At 43.7% G+C, this 24,878-nt stretch overlaps 3 protein-coding genes across 3 annotated transcripts; all 3 read right to left on the bottom strand.

The window, feature by feature from the left end:
- Positions 1–3,308: 3,308 nt before the first annotated feature.
- Positions 3,309–4,157, bottom strand: LOC133464782 (trace amine-associated receptor 1-like). The gene is made up of 2 exons (XM_061746969.1): positions 3,968–4,157; positions 3,309–3,895 (listed from the first exon to the last, which is right to left on the bottom strand). The coding sequence occupies exons 1-2, from the start codon at positions 4,155–4,157 to the stop codon at positions 3,309–3,311; spliced, it is 777 nt and encodes a 258-aa protein (XP_061602953.1).
- Positions 4,158–12,651: 8,494 nt separating this feature from the next.
- LOC133464781 (trace amine-associated receptor 1-like) lies at positions 12,652–13,500 on the bottom strand. The gene is made up of 2 exons (XM_061746968.1): positions 13,311–13,500; positions 12,652–13,238 (listed from the first exon to the last, which is right to left on the bottom strand). The coding sequence occupies exons 1-2, from the start codon at positions 13,498–13,500 to the stop codon at positions 12,652–12,654; spliced, it is 777 nt and encodes a 258-aa protein (XP_061602952.1).
- A 5,944-nt stretch (positions 13,501–19,444) lies between these two features.
- On the bottom strand, positions 19,445–20,416 carry LOC133464779 (trace amine-associated receptor 1-like). The gene has a single exon (XM_061746967.1). The coding sequence runs from the start codon at positions 20,414–20,416 to the stop codon at positions 19,445–19,447; it is 972 nt and encodes a 323-aa protein (XP_061602951.1).
- Between the last annotated feature and the right edge of the window lie 4,462 nt (positions 20,417–24,878).

Genomic DNA, 24,878 nt, shown 5'->3' with positions numbered 1-24,878 from the left:
CAATGGTTGATTTAACAGCAATTCGCTTTCACATAGAGGGCGCACAGCGGCACCCGCCGCCGGCTTTCCCATTCATTGGAAAGTAGCTTTACGCCAAAGCGCACGCCGCCGGGATGGGCACAGACTCGGCGCAAAGCCCTGCGCCCTTGCGCAGCGACAGCACATACACAATGAATTGGAAAACGGCGCCAGACCGGAAAAACCTTTTTTTTCTCGGTCGCCAAGCAACTTGCAACGAATATGCGCGCTGCTCTGCTCTGATTCTCTGCATCCCTGCAACAAGTGCATCGAGCGAGCGCACCTTCAGCTCAGCCGGCCGGGTGCTCGAGTCCAGGCGAAACAGACTAAACCCCGGCACAGTTGATGCAATTTTTTTTTTGCACAGTGCACATTGAATGACAATGCCTTGGTTAGATTGATGTGGTTAATAGCCTATGCTCCGTTATTCAGTTTATTGCAAATAGCCACAAAAACCTAATTTTATTTTTATTTTTGGATTTATTTATTGTTTATTTACCAGGCTTAAGATTTGAATTTGTTGCAGTTTCCAGCACTGTAAAGCCTGTTTTCACCTTTGTGAGAGTGAGACGGAATAGACGCCTTATTCAATGGCACATTTAATGTGTAATCGTGTTTTAATACCGGCGGGTGCGGGTTGGGGCGGGTTGTGTAAATAGATATGGTGGTGCGGGGCGGGATGGGGCGGGTCATATTTTCTCATTAATGCGGGACCCGCGGGTTGGAAAAACCCCGACCCGCGCATCACTACCGCGCGGGCCCGATAACGGAGGGCCCCAGACCCAAGCATCCCATTCATCCATCCATTCATCCATCCATTTTCTATAATAGTAATAATCATCATCATCATCATCATCATCATCATCATCATCCTTGTTATAATAATAATAATTATAATAATAATAATAATTAAAGCTGCAAGCAGCGATGAACGGGCCCTCGCACCCTTGTGCATGTTCAGGCTGCAGTGGAAGCGCTTGTATGACTTGTATGTAGATTCTTCAGGCCTGGACATTTAGCGGATGACACCAGCCACGACTCTCTGTATCAAACCATTCAAAAGTTATGGCAGAAAGTAGGAACTATCAGATATCGACCAATCAGATGAAGGGGCGGGGCTAATTCAGGCCAATGAAGGTCAAGTAGTCAATACTGAGTCCGATGACACCACCCACGAGTCTTTACCACAACCTGTTCAAAAGTTAGGGCAGAGAAGAGGAACTATCAAATATGGACCAATCAGATGAAGGGTGGGCGCGCTTTTTGGCGTCTATCGTCGCCACGGTAACGCTTTTGACTAAGAAAAGTAATGCGAGTCGTCGCAGGACATTTTGATGTATAACACACCTGGGTGCACGTTACGGTTTGGGCCGCATAAACGGCCAAGGAAATGGCATAAATTGCGCCAAAATTATACAATTAATTCAAAATGACCGACTTCCTGTACGGTTTCGGCCATGGTGCCAAGAGACTTTTCTTTAAGTTGCGACATGATACAGGTGTGTACCGATTTTCGTGCATGTACGTCAAACCGTATTGTGGGGCTTGAGGCAAAACGTTTTCTAGGGGGTGCTGTTGAGCCATTAGGCCACGCCCATTAATGCAAACCATTAAATATCACATTTTTCGCCAGGCCTGGCTTGCGTGCAAAATTTGGTGACTTTTGGGGCACGTTTAGGGGGGCAAAAAGGCCCTCATTTCGTCGGAAGAAAAACAACGAGAACGAAAACATCTCCTACAGATACAATAGGCCTTCGCACTGTCAGTGCTCGGGGCCTAATAATAAATTATGAATAATAATAATGGCTTGGTTTTATATAGTGCCCTTCAAAGCACCCAGAGCGCCTTACAGAGATCATTATTCATTCATACACATTGTCACCGGCAGTGGTAGCTACGTTTGTAGCCACAGCTGCCCTGCAGACTGACGGAAGCGTGTCTGCCATATTATGCCAAACGGCCCCTCCAACCACCACCAAACATTCATACACATTCAAACACATTCACACGGGGCAAGGTGGGTAAGGTTTCTTGCCCAAGGACACTATACCCGCTCTACCACCTGAGCTACTGCCTGATGATACAATTAGCCGTGTCGCCAACACAGTTGTCCAGATCTTAATGACAGGAGCTCTAGAGGAGCAACTTTGGACACCCGTCATCTAGAACATGCAGGACTCTGGACCTCAAGTACCAGGAATGAACACCCCTGCTCAAGAGCAATGTTTCCCTGCATCAACACTGATTCACAGGTTTCGTCTGAAGACATTGATAAAGTCAACGTGAACCCTTTAAAATCTGACATTTGAAACCATAAATAGAACATCTTTAAAAACTTTTTTTTTTTAAGATTTTGGTTATATGTTGACATTGAAAAACACCACCAATTTTGTCTTTCATGGTTTCTAAATACAATTTCTTTGTATCATTATGAAAACATTTTTTTATATTGTAATAAAGGTTGTTTTTTTAATTTGATAAGGAGGGTGGTGCAGAAATATCAGAACTTAATGTATCAAATATGACACATCTGGCATTATGGGATGAAAAAAATAAAACAATAATTTTGTTTTGATAAAGTCTTTTTATTTTTATATTGTGTTTTAGTTGCTACTATACTTTTACAGACTCTACTCTCAGGCCCTGGAGGAACATGTGAAATACTAAATAAAAGCTTGAAGACGTAGGTTTAACATTTACTAAGTCAGAGTGGCGTGAATGTCAAGGATGTAAGATTTCAGAACAGACTGATACGATCCTGATGGCTGTCGACGGTTCCTCTTCACTGGATTAAATGAGGATGTCCACAGAATGCTAACATAATAATTACATAAATTATTAGATGGAGGAGAGAATGACACAAAAATGTCTAAACGATACTCTGTGTACAGCATGAAATGCATGGTTTGTATCACTTTAACACACATTTCTGCTACTTTAGACTTCCTTGTGTAATACAACAACTCTGCTTTAACTAAAGTCACAAAGACACAGTGCAGCTCATTGTGACCTCCCCTGTACTTCTCCATCAACATTCTCAAAGCAAACACTTAAAAGAAATGACTGATAGATGAGTTGCAGCTTGGCATTAATATCGGTGAGAAGCACATCTGTCCAGGACTGACTTTGTCTTTTAATTAACCTGCTCCAGGTGTAACGATCTCAGTTAACATGACTTCATATTTAGAATAAATACATAACTAACTTGCCTCGGACATTTCTCAAAACTTGGAGATTTCTAGAGGCTTTTCATATAAAGATTTCTATAAGTTCATGTTTCTACAGTCTCATCATGTAAACTGAGTGGTACTTAAATCTCCTTGGAATATTTTTCCAGAAATTATCATTGTAAACGCTGATCTGAACCAGCTGTAAAAGAAAGCATAAATCAAAGGATTCAGCATCGAATTGGACAGCGTGAGCCAGTTCAGTGATTCAATCACAGGGACGGGAGCTGGATCATGAGCTAGAGGCTGAAAAACAACACAGATGAAGTAAGGAGAGAGACATAAAAGAAACACACCCATAATAATAGCCAGAGTTTTGGTGGCCTTCCTCTCCATCTTACTAATAGTTGCTCCAGATTTTGCATTGTGGATACTGTTTACTTGTTTCTGTGCAACAAGGAAAATCTTGAGGTAAATGCAAAGCATGATGACAGCAGGAAGGTAGAATGAAAACACCGGCCCCATGGTGTTGGCCACCAGAAGATCAGCTGAGCACGCTTCTTCACATGTACCTTGGCTGAATCCTGCAACGATGATGCCGATCCCGATTGCAACAGAGACACTCCAGCTCACCACGATCATGATCAGAGTTACTCGAGTATTTATTCTGGCTCTGTAGGTGAGAGGCTGACATACTGCGTAATATCTGTCTATGGAGATGAAGCACAGGCTCAGAATAGAGGATGTGCACAGTGTAACGTCAAAACTGTCCCGAATCTTGCAGAATAAATCTTCATGATACAAACACGAGCTCACAGTGACCGCCATGCTGAACGGGAAGACTAAAACTCCAACAAGCAGGTCGGTGACAGCCAGAGAGAGGACGAGGTAGTTAGTAGGAGTCTGCAGCTGTTTGAAATAAATGATGGAGATTATTACAAGAAGGTTTCCACATATTGTCCCCACAGACATTGAACCAAGAAAAACATTTAACAAGAAACATGCAATAGAAGGGCTACTGGTGAATATATAAAAGCCATTGTGTAGCTCATAGCAGGGGTGGATGTCATTAACAACATAACTGCTGTTGTCCATGCTGGAGATTTCTGCTGCAGCGATCTGGAACGTTAAAAGAAAGCTGAAGAGATTTAGTTCAGCATGTACCGTACACACAAATACAACACAGTACACCTTCACTCTGCAAAGGAAAAACATGTTCATCTGGTCTCCAATAGCTACCTAACGCATGTTTAGTCTGCAACAGCAGTGCCACCTCCTCAGCACTGGGACTGTAAAGGCTGGAACCTGGAGTTTATAAATCCCCTTCTCATTTCAATGTTGGACAGTCTTTGGTCTGACATCCAATCAGATTCAAATTCTCACATTTAGTCAGCATGATGCACAAAATAATGACACTGACGAGAAATAATGATTACAACAGCAAGTGTGTTCAGTGAGCATTAAGTTTACTCCCAGCAAGAAACACACTTGATTATAAAACATAAAAGGCGAAATCTCAGTAACCATCGTATTTCCATTCAAACAAGAACTTGCTGATAGAATCAGATATCTGGGCCCAGTAATTTAGTATTTTCTTCCAGGAGGATAATCAGCACATGATACATCAGTCTGGTGTCCCGCAGTGACGTGGGATTCTAATGGACTGAAATGTGATTGAACCATTTAAAACCTGCGACAATGACAATTTATTTTAAAGGTGAGACATTTAGCAGTTGGTTTTAAACATATGTCCAGTGGGAAAATAACAATAAACATGTTGCTGTCATTTATGTACATAAATGTTGAATGTTTAATTCAATAACACAATGACATTCAAAGGATAGTGAAGGTTAGAACGTCTACAGCAGGGGTGCCCAATCCTGGTCCTCGAGAGCCCCTATCCAGCATGTTTTAGATCAGTGATTCTTAACCATAGGGCCGCGGCCCACACTTGGGCAGCGAGCGCCATCTAGTGGGCCGCAAAAAGAATTCAGTTTTGTACGTGTGGGACTGCATAGCAACTCCCGACCAAATGAGGAGAAGAAGACCCTCAGCTGGCTGTACGTGTAATAGTAAGAGAAATGGTGTGTATTTACAGAGAAAATCCTTCATTTTGCAAAGAGTAGGTTTAGATCCGCCAGGATCAGGGATCGATTACTTGGGTCTGCGCCCAGAGCGAGCGAGCTCAGCTGATCATTTATTCTGACGCGTCCCCGCGACCGGGGAGGTCGGTGCCACTCGGGCTTGAGGGCTCCGTCGTTACTGGTGAAAGATGGTAGATAGATGCGTGGGCTAACGTGTGTGCTGGACTGGACGGTTCGGGCTTTCGAAAAAGCTTCGGAAAGTGACTCGGCTGCTCCGCAGCCAGAGAACTGCGGGCTCCTGCCCGCTGCAGCTGATCAGGCTCGGATGAAACCCGACACGCTGAGTCCTGACAACTTATTAATGTAAATAACATAAAGCAAAATCAAAATAAGTTTTGTCCTCACTGTATTTTTAAATATGCAACCCGGAATGGACAAATTCATCCTGTTCAGTCTTCCCACTGGGACAAAACCAGTGTCTCATACGTTCAGAGACCGAGGCGTTCAAAGTGCAAAAGTGAAACGCCACTGAAACAAAACACAAAGTTTTTCATCAAACATATCCACTCAAGTCTGAACTGAAGTCACAGAAAAATAAACTGACCATCTTAAAACATCCATGTTTGAGTCCAGATACAGCTGTGAAGCAGCTTTCTCCACAGTGAACATAATTAAAACTAAATATCGTTTCAGGCTCACCAATGAGCACCTCCACATGCATGAGAACCTGACACCATCCAGCCCAGATTTAAAGTCCTGACAGAAGAAATTAGAGCTCAGTTCTCTCACTGAACGACAGAAAGGGGGGGGCATAAGATTATAAGAGGGGAAGAAAGAAAAACTGCAAAACTGTTAAATTGTTAAGATGTGTTTATATTAATTTAGTATAAAAATGTGTTGAGACAATTAACAAAGAAAAGGGGAAATTCAAACTGCTGGTAGAGAAATAAAATAAGATAGCATTTGAAAAATAAAATAAAATTTATTTTATTTTTAAGAGAAAAAAAACATGTTTAATTCAAGTTAAACATGTTAATTGGCAAATATGTACTTTTTTAATATAACAGTCAGATGCAGATGTTGATACAACTATGAGGCTACTTGAATAAAGTGAAGTAACTATGAGGCTACTTGAATATATATATATATATATATATATATATATTATGATGTTCTGGATCTTCGCTTGAGTACATTTTCTCTAAATGGAGTGTTAATATTTAATGGGCCCCGGGCCACTCTGTACTGAAAAAATTGGGCCCCAAGGTCAGAAAGGTTAAGAACCCCTGTTTTAGATGTTTCCCTGCTTCAGCACACCGTGTTAAAAGTAGCTGTTTCAACAACAGAACTTTCCAGACCTTTATGACAAGCTAATGATGACGAGTAATTTGAATCAGGTGTGAGGAAGCAGGGAAACATCTAAAACATGCTGGATAGGGGCTCTCGAGGACCAGGATTGGGCACCCCTGGTCTACAGTTTCCTCCTATTAAGGAGGCTGTTCTGGGTAATGTGTCCTATATTTAAGCTTAAAGGGGACATATTTGGAAAAAAAAATCACATCTATTTAAGTGTTTGATGTGACTACCAGCTCAAAACCTTTAAGATAAACCAACCCTTTCACTTTGCTTGGGGCTAAGTGAAAGGCCTAGTCTTGACAGTAGGGAGCTATTGGGATTTGCAGAGCGTTGTGACAACACAGATCTACATCTGAGTAGAACTGTCCACCTTTCCCAAGTCCAGTACATCCTGACCATATTTACATCCTGCTGCATTTGCTGTACCTCCAACGTGGGACGTGCAAAGCTGAATGACCAATTCAAAAAGAGTCACACCTCACAGAAGAAGGAAGTGAGTTGAGATGCTGACTCCACCCCCTCTACACCTGCATCTATGAACAAGAGATGGTGGAAAAAGGACCCTTTATTACTGTCTTGACTGTCTAACATCAACTCTGAGGCCCAACATCAACTCTGAGACCCAACATCAACTCTGAGACCCAACATCAATTCTGAGTCCCAACATCAACTCTGAGGCCCGACATCAACTCTGAGGCCCAACATCAACTCTGAGACCCAACATCAATTCTGAGTCCCAACATCAACTCTGAGGCCCGACATCAACTCTGAGGCCCAACATCAACTCTGAGGCCTGAAATCAATTCTGAGGCCCAACATCAGTTGTAAGACCACACTTTCCTACAGTTTACCATATGGTCTGAAACAAAGATGGAGTCATTGTTAATGGTCTTAACAATTACTCCAAAGCCCAGCAAGCTTTGCAGTTGATGGCTTTTGGTGTGAGATGTGAAAGTGATGTGCGGATAGGGGCTGACGTGAAGCAGCCCCACTGGTGAAAGTCCGAAACTCACTCTCTCTGACCGTCTTCATCAAAAGAGCAACATATACTGTCCTCACTTATTCTCCGTCTCCGAGAGAGAGAGATTAAAGAGAGCCGCTCACAGCTGGATCACTGGCAGAGTGTAAAGACCAGCATGCCATTGACCCGTGGCAGAATCCTCGAGTTCCACAACCTCCAGGACGCTGCCGACCTCTTCCAGAGCAACCAAGGTAAAAGCCTGGTGTCTGGGCAGAGATAGTTTCAGAGCAAATAGCATTGGGTGCATTTCCTGCTGTTTGGTGTTTTGTTTATTGTTGTCTAATGTGCCGCCAGTCTCCTAAGCGGATGGCGCCGTTAATAGTGTGGTATTATACTGTTATGGGCCGTGTAGTCGGACCCACAGAACGTGTTTTCTCACCATCAAAACGGTGCGTGCTCCTGTTTCTTAGCTGAAAGATTAGAACGAGTGTAGTGGAGCTCGCTTCACACTCACCATCTTCTGAGTGGGAAACAGTACGACGTTAATGGTACCGGTGGTGAGAAGTCACGCTAGTTTTCTTTTTTGTCTCTACTAACCCACACACACATATGGCACTTTTCCACTAGCACCTACTAGGCTTTACTCATCTCAGCTGGGCTTGACTCGGCGCTGCTGAAAAGTCCATTGGTAGCCGTGAGCAGCTATGAAGTGACAGAGGTCCTGGTAGATCTGGTCGTTCCCTATCGCCTGTCTAGATCCCTTTTTAATTCTCTCCTCAGCCACCAGGTTTATGAACATCTGCACCTCAGAGTTGGATCTCCAAACAGACTTCTGCGCTGCCATTGACTGTCGAATAAAATGAACAAGAAGTCGCCATCAGAGTCGCTCTTTTACTGATGTCACCTCCTGACTCAGACATCTGACTCCCAACCCCCCGACTAATCAGTGGCATGTAGTGTGATGACGTCGGATGCAGCCCGACTCAGCCGCTTAGAACCTCAGCAGAGGTAGAGGTAGGCAGAAAAGTATCTACTCTGCACGGATAGACCCCTGGTGGGAAAGAACCAAACCGAGTGGAGGCGAGCCAAGCCAAGCTGAGTAGGTACTAGTGGAAAAGTGCTGATACGCTCTTATCCCGGCCATATGGCATCTAATCCCCTCTGTTCTAACTGGGAGTGAAGAAACATCCCCCGCAAATATTTGAATAAAGCGCGTGACACACACACACACACACACACACACACACACACACACACACACACACACACACACACACACACACACACACACACACATATACTGAAGTTCTTTTTCATGTTTAGCTAGTTGATTATGTGTAGTTTAGGTATCAGAATTCACCTTAAATCCTTGTGTAAAGAAATTCTTATTCGTTTGAATAAGAGAAGTCGTTTGTGTTTATTTTACATACATTCGCTGACACTTATGTCAGCGCCTCTCGGACATTGGTTTTTCCTCCCATGCTGTTGGCTGGTTTACAAACTACCTGTCTCAGCGTAAACAGGCTGTACAGTTTGGTGATCTGTCCTCCAACATGCTTACTACCTCTAATGGGGTGCCACAGGGTTCGGTCTTAGGGCCAACCCTATTCACCATTTACATAAATGAAATAGGATCAACCTCAAATGCTGCTGTTCATCTTTACGCGGATGACACGATTATGTACTGCTTTGCTTCTTCCATCTCCCGTGCCTTGGAGTCTCTACAGACTGCTTTTGACACCCTTCAGTCCCAGTTGTCTCAGGTTAGACTGGTGGTGAATGCAGGGAAGACCAAGGTCATGCTCTTCTCCAACAGCAAGCAGGCGTCAGCGGCACTTCCTGGCATTGTGTCTCGTCAGGGTACACCTATTGAGATTGTGTCAAACTACAAATACCTTGGCGTTGTTCTTGACGACACTCTCACCTTCCAACTTCACATCAATATGCTCTTGAAGAAACTGAAGTTGAAACTGAGCTTTTTCTTCAGAAACAAGTCCTGCTTTTCAGCTCTTGCTAGGAAACGGCTGGTTACTGCCACCTTCTTGCCTCTTTTGGACTATGGTGATGTCCTCTACATGAATGCATCTGCAAGCTGTCTCCAACTTCTGGATGCTGCGTACCATGGAGCGCTGCGCTTCATAACCGGTTGTAAACCACTTACACACCATTGTGTGCTTTACTGTCTGGTTAACTGGCCATCTCTTTCCATCCGCCGAACCCTCCACTGGTACACTCTCATTTACAAATCCATTCTTGGTCTGCTCCCACCCTACCTCTCTGTCTACTTTTCACGCAAGCAATCCAGATACGCTCTCCGTACGCAGGATATCATTACTTACTCCATCCCCTTGGTCCGCACAGAGAAAGGCAAAAGGGCGTTCTCTTTTGCAGCCCCGTCCGCTTGGAACTCCTTGCAACAGAGTCTGAAGTTGACGAACCTGATTCCCCTTGCTAGTTTTAAGCTTTTGCTTAGAGACATGGAGAGTGCATCTTTATCTTGTACTTGCACTAGATGACCTCTGCCGCAGCTAAGCATTTAAAGCACATAAGCTAGTCTGTGTTCTACAAGTTTTATTTTTGTCTGGGGCTAGTGTACTAACCTGATATCTCTATTTTCCAGCTATTTAACGGTAATAGTGTATTGTCAATCCACTCTGCATCAGTTTCAATTGTTATGTCCTGTCATATCTTGTCATGTCTCATTTTTATGTTTTATGCAACTGTGTGGATGTGAACAGGTCACACTTGAAAATGAGTCTTCGGACTCAAGTGTTTTATCTGTATAAATAAAGGATAAATAAAAAAAAAAAAAAATTCACCGGCCATTTTATTAGGTACACCTTGCTAGTACCGGGTTGGAACCCCCTTTTGCCTTCAGAACTGCTTTAATCCTCCGTGGCGTAGATTCAACAAGGTTCTGGAAACATTCCTCAGAGAGTTTGGTCCATATTGACATGATGGCATTATGCAGTTGTTGCAGGTTTGTCGGCTGCACATCCATGATGCAAAACTCACGTCCCAAAGCCGCTCTATTGGACTGAGATCCGGTGACTGTGGAGGCCATTTGAGTTCAGTGAACTCATTGTCATGTTCAATAAACTAGTCTGAGATGATTCACGCTTTATGACATGGTGTGTTATCCTGCTGGAAGTAGCATCAGAAGATGGTACACTGTGGTCATAAACGATGGACATGGTCAGCAACAATACTCAGGTAGGCTGTGGTGTTGACACGATGATCAGTTGGTACTAATGGGCCCAAAGTGTGCCAGGGAAATATCCCCCACAGCATTACACCATCACCACCAGCCTGAACCACTGATACAAGACGGGATGGATTCATGCTTTCGTGTTGTTGACGGCCAAATTCTGACCCTACCATCCAAATGTCACAGCAGAAATCGAGATTCATCAGATCAGGCAACGTTTTCCAATCTTCTGTTGTCCAGTTTTGGTGAGCCTGTGTGAATTGTAGCCTCAGTTTCCTGTTCTCAGCTGACAGGAGTGGCACCCGGCTCAAGGTTCCATGTGTTGTGTGTTCAGAGATTCTCTTCTGCACACCTCGGTTTTAACGAGTGGTTATTTGAGTTACTGTTGCCTTTATATCAGCTCCAACCAGTCTGGCCATTGTCCTCTGACCTCTGGCATCAGCAATGCATTTACACCCACAGAACCCTCGCTCATTGGATATTCTCTTTTTCTGATCTTTTTCTCTGTAAACCTTAGAGATGGTTGTGTGTGAAAATCCCAATGTCGGGCAACAACAACCACGCCACGTTCAAAGTCACTTAAATCACCCTTCTTCCCCATTGTGATGCATCGTTCGAACTGCAGCCGATCGTTTTGACCACATCTAAGCCTAAATGCAGTGAGTTGCTGCCATGTGATTGGCTGGTTAGAAATTTGCATTAACAAGCAGTTGGACAGGTATACCTAATAAAGTGGCCGTTGAACAATGACAATAAAGCTCCTTCTTGTTCTTTTACATCAGGGGTATTCAACTAGATTCAGCCGGGGGCCACATCTGCAAAAGGACTGTATGGAGAGGGCCGCACAATTTGGAAATTTGGGGGTTTTCAAAATGTATTTTGCACTCAAAGACGAAGACTTATGTATATATAATACATTTGTATTATACATTTGAATATATCTAGTTTACATATGAATTATGTATTAATTGTCATCAATAGCCAGTGACATGTAATCAGTTTTTTTGAGTTTGGCAAGTAATGCAGAAAAACAGTCATCAAACAGTACCTCCACCTTTCGGCCTCCCGATATGTCAGAGAGTGGTACTTGTTTCATACGGGTAATTATTTCTTCTTTGATTTTATCTCCTGCAAAAAGTTCTGTCACCATCTCTATGGCGCCCTCCTTTACCATCTTTTTTTTTTTTTCAACAAACAACCCCTTTTTTGAAATATGACCAGGGGCCACATAAAAGCTCCTGGCGGGCCGCATGTGGCCCGCGGGCCGCCAATTGAATACCCCTGTTTTACATAATGTGTTGTTGAATAAAGTGCTAAGCTGTTCTAACATTTTTTTTACGTTGTGAATAAAGTTTACACAAACTAAAAATTGCTTTCTTTCACTTATCCAGGCATGTCAGCCTTAGATGTGCTTCTTAAGCAAATCTTTAAGGCCCAGCCTCAGATTTTAAGCACCATCAACTCCAGCAGAGATCAGTCAGCAGTAATATCAACAGTACTGACAAAGAGGGGAACCCAGGTTGCTTATCTGCTGCCAAAGGCTTCTCACGTGGCATTCTTAAAAATTTGACCCAGTTATGTACCATAAATATTTGATAACTGCAGATGACAAACAAAAAATACATCAAAGTGTGAAAATATGCGTTTGATAGAAATATTTTTCATTGTTAATTTTTTTTGGCCCAGAACAGCATTTCATTTTTGCCATCACGTCTGTTGGCATGTCATTTTGTTAAAGCGTGATATTTACTGAAAAGAATCGATGAACCTGTGAAACTCTCTCAAAAGATTTATTTATATATATATTGTATTGGAAAAAAAAGTCTTCATCATCATTCCTTTATGACAGCAAACATGTCAAAAGAGAGAAAAGTGAACAGATGAATCTTGGAATATTTTTCCAGAAATTATCATTTTGAACGCTGATCTGAACCAGCTGTAAAAGAAAGCATAAATCAAAGGATTCAGCATCGAATTGGACAAAGCCAGCCAGTTCAGTGATTCAATCACAGGGACGGGAGCTGGATCATTAGCTAGAGGCTGAAAAACAACACAGATGAAGTAAGGAGAGAGACATAAAAGAAACACACCCATAACGATAGCCAGAGTTTTGGTGGCCTTCCTCTCCATCTTACTAACAGTTGCTCCAGAATTTGCATTGTGGATACTGTTTACTTGTTTCTGTGCAACAAGGAAAATCTTGAGGTAAATGCAGAGCATGATGACAGCAGGAAGGTAGAATGAAAACACCGGCCCCATGGTGTTGGCCACCAGAAGATCAGCTGAGCACGCTTCTTCACATGTACCTTGGCTGAATCCTGCAACGATGATACCGATCCCGATTGCAACAGAGACACTCCAGCTCACCACGATCATGATCAGAGTTACTCGAGTATTTATTCTGGTTCTGTAGGTGAGAGGCTGACATACTGCGTAATATCTGTCTATGGAGATGAAGCACAGGCTCAGAATAGAGGATGTGCACAGTGTAACGTCAAAACTGTCCCGAATCTTGCAGAATAAATCTTCATGATACAAACACGAGCTCACAGTGACCGCCATGCTGAACGGGAAGACTAAAACTCCAACAAGCAGGTCGGTGACAGCCAGAGAGAGGACGAGGTAGTTAGTAGGAGTCTGCAGCTGTTTGAAATAAATGATGGAGATTATTACAAGAAGGTTTCCACATATTGTCCCAACAGACATTGAACCAAGAAAAACATTTAACAAGACACATGCAATAGAAGGGCTACTGGTGAATATATAAAAGCCATTGTGTAGCTCATAGCAGGGGTGGATGTCATTAACAACATAACTGCTGTTGTCCATGCTGGAGATTTCTGCTGCAGCGATCTGGAACGTTAAAAGAAAGCTGAAGAGATTTAGTTCAGCATGTACCGTACACACAAATACAACACAGTACACCTTCACTCTGCAAAGGAAAAACATGTTCATCTGGTCTCCAATAGCTATCTAAAGCATGTTTAGTCTGCAACAGCAGTGGCACCTCCTCAGCACTGGGACTGTAAAAGCTGGAACCTGGAGTTTATAAATCCCCTTCTCATTTCAATGTTGGACAGTCTTTGGTCTGACATCCAATCAGATTCAAATTCTCACATTTAGTCAGCATGATGCACAAAATAATGACACTGACGAGAAATAATGATTACAACAGCAAGTGTGTTCAGTGAGCATTAAGTTTACTCCCAGCAAGAAACACACTTGATTATAAAACATAAAAGGCGAAATCTTGGTAACAATCGTATTTCCATTCAAACAAGAACTTGCTGATAGAATCAGATATCTGGGCCCAGTAATTTAGTATTTTCTTCCAGGAGGATAATCAGCACACGATACATCAGTCTGGTGTCCTACAGTGACGTGGGATTCTAAGTGGACTGAAATGTGATTGAACCATTTAAAACCTGCGACAATGACAATTTATTTTAAACGTGAGACATTTAGCACTTGGTTTTAAACATATCTCCAGTGGGAAAATAACAATAAACATGTTGCTGTCATTTATGTACATAAATGTTGAATTTTTAATTCAATAACACAAAGACATTCAAAGGATAGTGAAGGTTAGAACATCTACAGTTTCCTCCTTTAAGGAGGCTGTTCTGGGTCATGTGTCCTATATTTTAGCTTAAAGGGGACATATTTGGAGAAAAAAAATCACATCTATTTAATTGTTTGATGTGACTACCAGCTCAAAACCTTTAAGATAAACCAACCCTTTCACTTTGCTTGGGGCTGCCTAGTGTTGACAGTAGGGAGCTATTGGGATTTGCAGAGCGTTGTGACATCACAGATCTACGTCTGAGTAGAACTGTCCACCTTTCCCAAGTCCAGTACATCCTGACCGTATTAACATCCTGCTGCATTTGCTGTACCTCCAACGTGGGACGTGCAAAGCTGAATGACCAAAAAGAGTCACACCTCACAGAAGAAGGAAGTGAGTTGATATGCTGACTCCACCCCCTCTACACCTGCATCTATGAACAAGAGATGGTGGAAAAAGGACCCTTTATTACTGTCTTGACTGTCTAACATCAACTCTGAGGCCCAACATCAACTCTGAGGCCCAACATCAACTCTGAGACCCAACATCAACTTTGACGCCCAACATCAACTCTGAGGCCCGACATCAACTCTGAGGCCCAACATCAACTCTGAAACCCAACATCAATTCTAATGGCCCAACATCAACTTTGACGCCCAACATCAACTCTGAGGCCCAAGATCAATTCTGAGGCACAACATCAACTCTGAGGCCCAACATCAACTCTGAGGCCCAACATCAACTCTGAGGCCCGACATCGGCTCTGAGGCCCAACATCAACTCTGAGACCCAACATCAATTCTGAGGCCCAACATCAACTTTGACGCCCAACATCAACTCTGAGGCCCAACATCAACTCTGAGACCCAACATCAATTCTGAGGCCCAACATCAACTCTGAGACACAACATCAACTCTGAGGCCCAACATCAACTCTGAGGCCCAACATCAACTCTGAGGCCCAACATCAACTCTGAGGCCCAACATCAACTCTGAGGCCCAACATCAACTCTGAGGCCCAACATCAACTCTGAGGCCCAACATCAACTCTGAGACCCAACATCAACTCTGAGACCCAACATCAACTCTGAGGCCCAACATCAACTCTGAGACCCAACATCAACTCTGAGACCCAACATCAACTCTGAGACCCAACATCAACTTTGACGCCCAACATCAACTCTGAGGCCCGACATTGGCTCTGAGGCCCAACATCAACTCTGAGACCCAACATCAATTCTGAGGCCCAACATCAACTCTGAGACCCAACATCAACTCTGAGACCCAACATCAACTTTGACGCCCAACATCAACTCTGAGGCCCAACATTAACTCTGAGACCCAACATCAACTCTGAGACCCAACATTAACTCTGAGGCCCAACATCAATTCTGAGGCCCAACATCAGCTATGAGACCCAACATCAACTCTGAGGCCCAACATCAACTCTGAGACCCAACATCAACTCTGAGACCCAACATCAACTCTGAGACACAACATCAACTCTGAGGCCCAACATCAACTCTGAGGCCCAACATCAACTCTGAGACCCAACATCAACTCTGAGGCCCAACATCAACTCTGAGACCCCACATCAATTCTGAGGCCCAACATCAACTCTGAGACCCAACATCAACTCTGAGACCCAACATCAACTTTGACGCCCAACATCAACTCTGAGGCCCGACATCGGCTCTGAGGCCCGACATCAACTCTGAGGCCCAACATCAACTCTGAGACCCAACATCAACTCTGAGGCCCGACATCAACTCTGAGACCCAACATCAACTCTGAGGCCCAACATCAATTCTGAGACCCAACATCAACTCTGAGACCCAACATCAACTTTGACGCCTGACATCAATTCTGAGGCCCAACATCAACTCTGAGGCCTGATATCAATTCTGAGGCCCAACATCAACTCTGGGGCCCAACATCAACTCTGAGTCCCAACATCAGCTCTGAGGCCTGACATCAGTTGTAAGACCACACTTTCCTACAGTTTACCATATGGTCTGAAACAAAGATGGCGTCATTGTTAATGGTTTTAACAATGATTCCAAAGCCCAGCAAGCTTTGCAGTTGATGGCTTTTGGTGTGAGATGTGAAAGTGATGTGCGGATAGGGGCTGACGTGAAGCAGCCCCACTGGTGAAAGTCCGAAACTCACTCTCTCTGACCTTCTTCATCAAAAGAGCAACATATACTGTCCTTACTTATTCTCCGTTTTCAAGAGAGAGAGATTAAAGAGAGCCGCTCACAGCTGGATCACTGGCAGAGTGTAAAGACCAGCATGCCATTGACCCGTGGCAGAATCCTCGAGTTCCACAACCACCAGGACGCCGCCGACTTCTTCCAGAGCAACCAAGGTAAAAGCCTGGTGTCTGGGCAGAGATAGTTTCAGAGCAAATAGCATTGGGTGCATTTCCTGCTGTTTGGTGTTTTGTTTATTGTTGTCTAATGTGCCGCCAGTCTCCTAAGCGGATGGCGCCGTTAATAGTGTGGTATTATACTGTTATGGGCCGTGTAGTCGGACCCACAGAACGTGTTTTCTCACCATCAAAACGGTGCGTGCTGAAAGATTAGAACGAGTGTAGTGGAGCTTGCTTCACACACACCAGTTTCTGAGTGGGAAACAGTACGACGTTAATGGTACCGGTGGTGAGAAGTCACGCTAGTTTTCTTTTTTGTCTCTACTAACCCACACACACATATGGCACTTTTCCACTAGCACCTACTCGGCTTTACTCATCTCAGCTGGGCTTGACTCGGCGCTGCTGAAAAGTCCATTTGTAGCCGTGAGCAGCTATGAAGTGACAGAGGTCCTGGCAGATCTGGTCGTTCCCTATCGCCCATCTAGATCCCTTTTTAATTCTCTCCTCAGCCCGACTCAGCCGCTTAGAACCTCAGCAGAGTAGAAACAGAAAAGTATCTACTCTGCACGGATAGACCCCTGGTGGGAAAGAACTAAACCGAGTGGAGGCGAGCCAAGCCAAGCTGAGTAGGTACTAGTGGAAAAGTGCTGATACGCTCTTATCCCGGCCATATGGCATCTAATCCCCTCTGTTCTAACTGGGAGTGAAGAAACATCCCCCGCAAATATTTGAATAAAGCGCGTGACTTGGTCCGCCATTATCTTTGTTTACATCACGTGAACTCACAGCCACCTTGTTTCTCTCTCTCACACACACACACACACACACACACACACACACACACTGAAGTTCTTTTTCATGTTTAGCTAGTTGATTATGTGTAGTTTAAGTATCAGAATTCACCTTAAATCCTTGTGTAAAGAAATTCTTATTCGTTTGAATAAGAGAAGTTGTTTGTGTTTATTTTACATACATTCACCGGTCATTTTATTAGGTACACCTTGCTAGTACCGGGTTGGAACCCCCTTTTGCCTACAGAACTGCTTTAATCCTCCGTGGCGTAGATTCAACAAGGTTCTGGAAACATTCCTCAGAGAGTTTGGTCCATATTGACATGATGGCATCATGCAGTTGCTGCAGGTTTGTCGGCTGCACATCCATGATGCAAAACTCACGTCCCAAAGCCGCTCTATTGGACTGAAATCCGGTGACTGTGGAGGCCATTTGAGTTCAGTGAACTCATTGTCATGTTCAATAAACTAGTCTGAGATGATTCACGCTTTATGACATGGTGTGTTATCCTGCTGGAAGTAGCATCAGAAGATGGTACACTGTGGTCATAAACGATGGACATGGTCAGCAACAATACTCAGGTAGGCTGTGGCGTTGACACGATGCTCAATTGGTACTAATGGGCCCAAAGTGTGCCAGGGAAATATCCCCCACAGCATTACACCACCACCACCAGCCTGAACCGTTGATACAAGGCAGGATGGATTCATGCTTTCATGTTGTTGATGCCAAATTCTGACTCTACCATCCAAATGTCGCAGCAGAAATCGAGATTCATCAGATCAGGCAACGTTTTCCAACCTTCTGTTGTCCAGTTTAGGTGAGCCTGTGTGAATTGTAGCCTCAGTTTCCTGTTCTCAGCTGACAGGAATGGCACCCGGCTCAAGGTTCCATGTGTTGTGTGTTCAGAGATTCTCTTCTGCACACCTCGGTTTTAACGAGTGGTTATTTGAGTTACTGTTGCCTTTCTATCAGCTCCAACCAGTCTGGCCATTGTCCTCTGACCTCTGGCATCAGCAATGCATTTACACCCACAGAACCCCCGCTCACTGGATATTCTCTTTTTCTGATCTTTTTCTCTGTAAACCTTAGAGATGGTTGTGTGTGAAAATCCCAGTGTCGGGCAACAACAACCATGCCACGTTCAAAGTCACTTAAATCACCCTTCTTCCCCATTGTGATGCATCGTTCGAACTGCAGCCGATCGTTTTGACCACATCTACAAGCCTAAATGCAGTGAGTTGCTGCCATGTGATTGGCTGGTTAGAAATTTGCATTAAAAAGCAGTTGGACAGGTATACCTAATAAAGTGGCCGTTGAACAATGACAATAAAGCTCCTTCTTGTTCTTTTACATAATGTGTTGTTGAACAAAGTGCTAAGCTGTTCTAACATTTTTTTTACGTTGTGAATAAAGTTTACACAAACTACAAATTGCTTTCTTTCACTTATCCAGGCATGTCAGCCTTAGATGTGCTTCTTAAGCAAATCTTTAAGGCCCAGCCTCAGATTTTAAGCACCATCAACTCCAGCAGAGATCAGTCAGCAGTAATATCAACAGTACTGACAAAGAGGGGAACCCAGGTTGCTTATCTGCTGCCAAAGGCTTCTCACGTGGCATTCTTAAAAATTTGACCCAGTTATGTACCATAAATATTTGATAACTGCAGATGACAAACAAAAAATACATCAAAGTGTGAAAATATGTGTTTGATAGAAATATTTTTCATTGTTAATTTTTTTTTTGGCCCAGAACAGCATTTCATTTTTGCCATCACGTCTGTTGGCATGTCATTTTGTTAAAGCGTGATATTTACTGAAAAGAATCGATGAACCTGTGAAACTCTCTCAAAACATTTATTTATATATATTGTATTGGAAAAAAAGTCTTCATCATCATTCCTTTATGATAGCAAACATGTCAAAAGAGAGAAAAGTGAACAGATGAATCTTGGAATATTTTTCCAGAAATTATCATTTTGAACGCTGATCTGAACCAGCTGTAAAAGAAAGCATAAATCAAAGGATTCAGCATCGAATTGGACAAAGCCAGCCAGTTCAGTGATTCAATCACAGGGACGGGAGCTGGATCATGAGCTAGAGGCTGAAAAACAACACAGATGAAGTAAGGAGAGAGACATAAAAGAAACACACCCATAACGATAGCCAGAGTTTTGGTGGCCTTCCTCTCCATCTTACTAACAGTTGCTCCAGAATTTGCATTGTGGATACTGTTTACTTGTTTCTGTGCAACAAGGAAAATCTTGAGGTAAATGCAGAGCATGATGACAGCAGGAAGGTAGAATGAAAACACCGGCCCCATGGTGTTGGCCACCAGAAGATCAGCTGAGCACGCTTCTTCACATGTACCTTGGCTGAATCCTGCAACGATGATGCCGATCCCGATTGCAACAGAGACACTCCAGCTCACCACGATCATGATCAGAGTTACTCGAGTATTTATTCTGGTTCTGTAGGTGAGAGGCTGACATACTGCGTAATATCTGTCTATGGAGATGAAGCACAGGCTCAGAATAGAGGATGTGCACAGTGTAACGTCAAAACTGTCCCGAATCTTGCAGAATAAATCTTCATGATACAAACACGAGCTCACAGTGACCGCCATGCTGAACGGGAAGACTAAAACTCCAACAAGCAGGTCGGTGACAGCCAGAGAGAGGACGAGGTAGTTAGTAGGAGTCTGCAGCTGTTTGAAATAAATGATGGAGATTATTACAAGAAGGTTTCCACATATTGTCCCAACAGACATTGAACCAAGAAAAACATTTAACAAGACACATGCAATAGAAGGGCTACTGGTGAATATATAAAAGCCATCGTGTAGCTCATAGCAGGGGTGGATGTCATTAACAACATAACTGCTGTTGTCCATGCTGGAGATTTCTCCTGCAGCGATCTGGAACGTTAAAAGAAAGCTGAAGAGATTTAGTTCAGCATGTACCGTACACACAAATACAACACAGTACACCTTCACTCTGCAAAGGAAAAACATGTTCATCTGGTCTCCAATAGCTACCTAACGCATGTTTAGTCTGCAACAGCAGTGGCACCTCCTCAGCACTGGGACTGTAAAGGCTGGAACCTGGAGTTTATAAATCCCCTTCTCATTTCAATGTTGGACAGTCTTTGGTCTGACATCCAATCAGATTCAAATTCTCACATTTAATCAGCATGATGCACAAAATAATGACACTGACGAGAAATAATGATTACAACAGCAAGTGTGTTCAGTGAGCATTAAGTTTACTCCCAGCAAGAAACACACTTGATTATAAAACATAAAAGGCGAAATCTCAGTAACAATCGTATTTCCATTCAAACAAGAACTTGCTGATAGAATCAGATATCTGGGCCCAGTAATTTAGTATTTTCTTCCAGGAGGATAATCAGCACACGATTCATCAGTCTGGTGTCCTACAGTGACGTGGGATTCTAATGGACTGAAATGTGATTGAACCATTTAAAACCTGCGACAATGACAATTTATTTTAAAGGTGAGACATTTAGCACTTGGTTTTAATGTCCAGTGGGAAAATAACAATAAACACTGTAATTTATGTACTTAAATGTTGAATTTTTAATTCAATAACACAAAGACATTCAAAGGATAGTGAAGGTTAGAACGTCTACAGTTTCCTCCTATTAAGGAGGCTGTTCTGGGTCATGTGTCCTATATCTTAGCTTAAAGGTAGGCCCTCCAGAAAAACACGGGCAAAAATCATTGATTATGCGGTTAAATGTGCGGGTTTTTTATGTGCTTTTATGCGGTGAAATTGCGGAATATGCGGGAAGTCGTGGAATATGCGGAAAGTTGCAAAATATGCAAAATATGCAGGAAGTTGCGGATTCGGCGCTGAGCTCTTCCCTCTTCGCTCGCCGCTACTCATCATCATCATCATCATCATCATCATCGTTTATTAGTCAGACTCGAGGTCCATGATAAAAACATACAACACTCAATACATAAGAACACAGATTAAAAGAATGCTGATTGTACTGAGGAAATCCTTGTTAGTTTCTTGTCCTCCGCTTAGTAATATGCTTAATTCAGCGGGCTGTCTCGTCTGATGTGAGGTCGTAGACGAAAAAAAAAAAGGAGAGCCCGCGGCTCGGTGCTCGGGTGATTGCCGGGCGCACCGGCGCGGTGAGGGGACGAGCCAGAGCTTCGTCACCCCACGCGTCCGCCGCCAAGGTCCCCAAGTGGACAGGAGTGTGCGCAGCGTGCGCAGTGGTGCGCGGTCAGCGCGGATCCTGAGTCCACCGGCAGCCGCGCCCCCCGCGCAAGCTCGGGGCTCGGCGGAGACGGCACTCCTTTTTCCTCTCACCCCCGTGGGTGAGAGCTGCTGTTTGGGGGGTGGCGGTTTCTGCGAGGGGTGCGGAGGTCCCCGGGCGGGTCCCGCACATCGCGACCGGGCGTCCCGACATGTCACTCACAACACTTCCCCCTTTTTCCAAACTTTATGCGAAAATGTGAATTGTGAAATCAAGCGAGCCCCGCATAATCCCCGCATAATCGCATATTTAGCGCGGACATATGCAATTATCGCGGGAAATATGCGCCCTTTTAGGAATAAATCTATCCCCGCGTAATCTGCGCCATTTGGTTCATTATGCAATGAATTATGCGATCGCGTAATCGCGTTTTTCTGGAGGGCCTATAAAGGGGACATATTTGGAAAAAAAAAAAAATCACATCTATTTAAGTGACTACCAGCTCAAAACCTTTAAGATAAACCAACCCTTTCACTTTGCTTGAGGCTGCCTAGTGTTGACAGTAGGGAGCTATTGGGATTTGCAGAGCGTTGTGACAACACAGATCTACATCTGAGTAGAACTGTCCACCTTTCCCAAGTCCAGTACATCCTGACCGTATTTACATCCTGCTGCATTTGCTGTACCTCCAACGTGGGACGTGCAAAGCTGAATGACCAATTCAAAAAGAGTCACACCTCACAGAAGAAGGAAGTGAGTTGAGATGCTGACTCCACCCCCTCTACACCTGCATCTATGAACAAGAGATGGTGGAAAAAGGACCCTTTAGTACCTTCTTTATGTCAAATTGATTTTACCTTAAGACCTCAGGAAGTTGTGTCAACAAAGTATGTTTCCTTTATGCGGACATCCAAAAACATTGTGTCCACACCCAATGTTTTCAACCTAAAGAGACAATATTATTTCATACATACCAGCTGGACTTGAACCTGGATGAAATAACATGATTTAGTCAGGATGTTTTTGTATTTGGTGCAAAACACACCTCAAGCACAAGCGGAGCAGGCGGGGGGGCAGAGGGGGAGGCCGCCCCGGGCCCACTGCTGCGTGGGGGCCCTTGCAGCAGTAAAGTTGTTTAAAAAATAAAAATAAAAGAAATATTCCCTTCTCCCCGTGTGTGTCTCCCTGTCATGCAGTTGTCGTATCAGAGCCTTAAAGGGGACCTATTATGAAAAACACGTTTTTCCTTGTTTTAACATATATAAAGTGGTCTCCCCTCACCCTGCCAGCACAGGGAAGATGATACCCCATGAAAATCTGCAAGGTCTGCTCCCCCCGCCCGAATGAATCCCCCAGTGTCATGTGGTTTCTGTGAGCCGTTTGGATTTGTGTATTTTCTTTACGTCACCAAAATGCAAACCACGCCCTCGGTCTCCTCCGCTGCTGGAACCACGCCCACAACCAGCTCAGCCGGCCGGAGCGTCCGCCATTGTTTACAAGCGGTGACTGTTTGAACAGCGAGGGAGAGTAGAAATGAGGTTTTGCATCGACATTCACCCTTATAAAAGGATCAGATCCCACAGCACGGACCCGGTAACTGTACACGAGTCAGCGGTAAGTTCCTTTTTTTTATGTCATTTATATTTGTCTATGAGTATGATCTTTGCATGGGCTAAGTATTTAGCTCAGCTCCGGAGCCCCGGCGCCGCATACGGACCGGACCGTCAAGGAGCTCCGGGTTCGGACCTCCGAACCCGGAGCTCCGAGCCCGGAGATCCAAACTCGGGGTCTCCGGGAGAGCCGGCTCCGGGCTCGGGGGAGCCGGCGGCTCAGTACCGTAATACATTTTTTCTGTGGTTTCAGATCTTTCAAGCACCTGGAGCTGTTCACATTCAGAAGACGCGCGGTCCTTCCTGAGCCAGCAATAGTGCATAAATGTTATTTATATATTTTAACAATAAAGTTGCCATTTGTGAAAATTCAGTGTTGTGATTTCTTTACAGTTAACAGGATTCATTTGTCTTGTAACATAAGAAGTGAAATGATGAGGAATCGGAGTAGGGTACGCGTCGATTTAACGCAGAACGGTGGACACGCTTTGCTACGGAGCGACGCTTTGTCTCCTCCCCTCCTACACGTCATTCAAGCAGCCAATCAGAGCAGAGCCTCATTATCATAGCCCCCACCGCCCTGAAAATGAGCCACAGAAAAAGGCTTTATTATCTGTAAAACTATAGACATGGCCCAGAGGCTGGATTTCTGATTTAGGTAGAAAAAACAAGCTTTAGATTGTTTTTAAGACATTCAAGGCCTGTTTAAAATATACATTAAATGCCATAATATGTCTCCTTTAAAAGCAGGAAAGTCATGCTGAGTTTCAGCAGCTAAAGTTGATTAAAAACTCTCTCCGGGCTGCATGGATGAGGCCAGACTATCAAACCTCACCTTGCTCTCAATCGAGAGGAACATGTGTCCTGTGCTGAGGTCGAAGTTGCCAGATCTGACAGGTTCCAGCCCAAATGCAACGTAAAACCCACCGAAATAATGAAAAACCATCCTGAATCTTACATTCTCTGTTGAAACGATAAATTATTAAATGCGTAATACATTTAATCTTCACATTACTAAATAGCCCCAAAAAAGTTCAGGCCCCAAACAAAAACTACAATAAAATTGAGTAGATTAACGCAAATATATTATCAGTGAGTTTATTGTGTAAGTTTCTACTTTTCTCTGCCATAATGGAAACTTTTTTGTTAATAATTTCTCCTAAATATTTAGTAAAAACCAGGAAAAGCAGCCCAAATATATATTTTTCAGCCCAATTAGGCTGAAACCTGCCCAACGTGGCAACACAGATTTAGGACCTCCGCAGGAGATTCTCCTCAAAACGATGAAATAAACTCTTTAATGAATAAAATGAAGACGCTTGGATTGAGACTTAAGACAAATTAAGACATTTAAATGCCTTATTTGAGCAAAAATGGGTTCGTCTTCGCCGTTGATAAGAGCAAAGTGATTGAAAGGTTTGCGGCGATGAAGAACCGGCTGATGGTTCGGAAATAGTTCGGATTTGAAAACGTTTTAAAATGAAAGTTTTTGCATTTTGGATCGTGTACAAC

The sequence above is a fragment of the Cololabis saira genome, chromosome 18 (genome assembly GCF_033807715.1).
Source record: "Cololabis saira isolate AMF1-May2022 chromosome 18, fColSai1.1, whole genome shotgun sequence".
In the NCBI taxonomy this organism is placed as follows: Eukaryota; Metazoa; Chordata; class Actinopteri; order Beloniformes; family Belonidae; genus Cololabis; species Cololabis saira.
Note: the sequence above shows the minus strand (reverse complement) of the source record. Positions and strands in the feature narration are given on the sequence as shown.

What these genes read in the sequence shown, in the direction of transcription:
- LOC133464782 (XM_061746969.1), bottom strand. Translation starts at nt 4,157, where the DNA reads ATGTCTGTGGGGACAATATGTGGAAACCTTCTTGTAATAATCTCCATC. An exon ending in GTATCATGAAGATTTATTCT is followed by an intron (nt 3,896 to 3,967) that starts GCAAGATTCGGG and finishes TCATCTCCATAG; the next exon opens with ACAGATATTACGCAGTATGT.
- LOC133464781 (XM_061746968.1), bottom strand. Translation starts at nt 13,500, where the DNA reads ATGTCTGTTGGGACAATATGTGGAAACCTTCTTGTAATAATCTCCATC. An exon ending in GTATCATGAAGATTTATTCT is followed by an intron (nt 13,239 to 13,310) that starts GCAAGATTCGGG and finishes TCATCTCCATAG; the next exon opens with ACAGATATTACGCAGTATGT.
- LOC133464779 (XM_061746967.1), bottom strand. Translation starts at nt 20,416, where the DNA reads ATGGACAACAGCAGTTATGTTGTTAATGACATCCACCCCTGCTATGAG.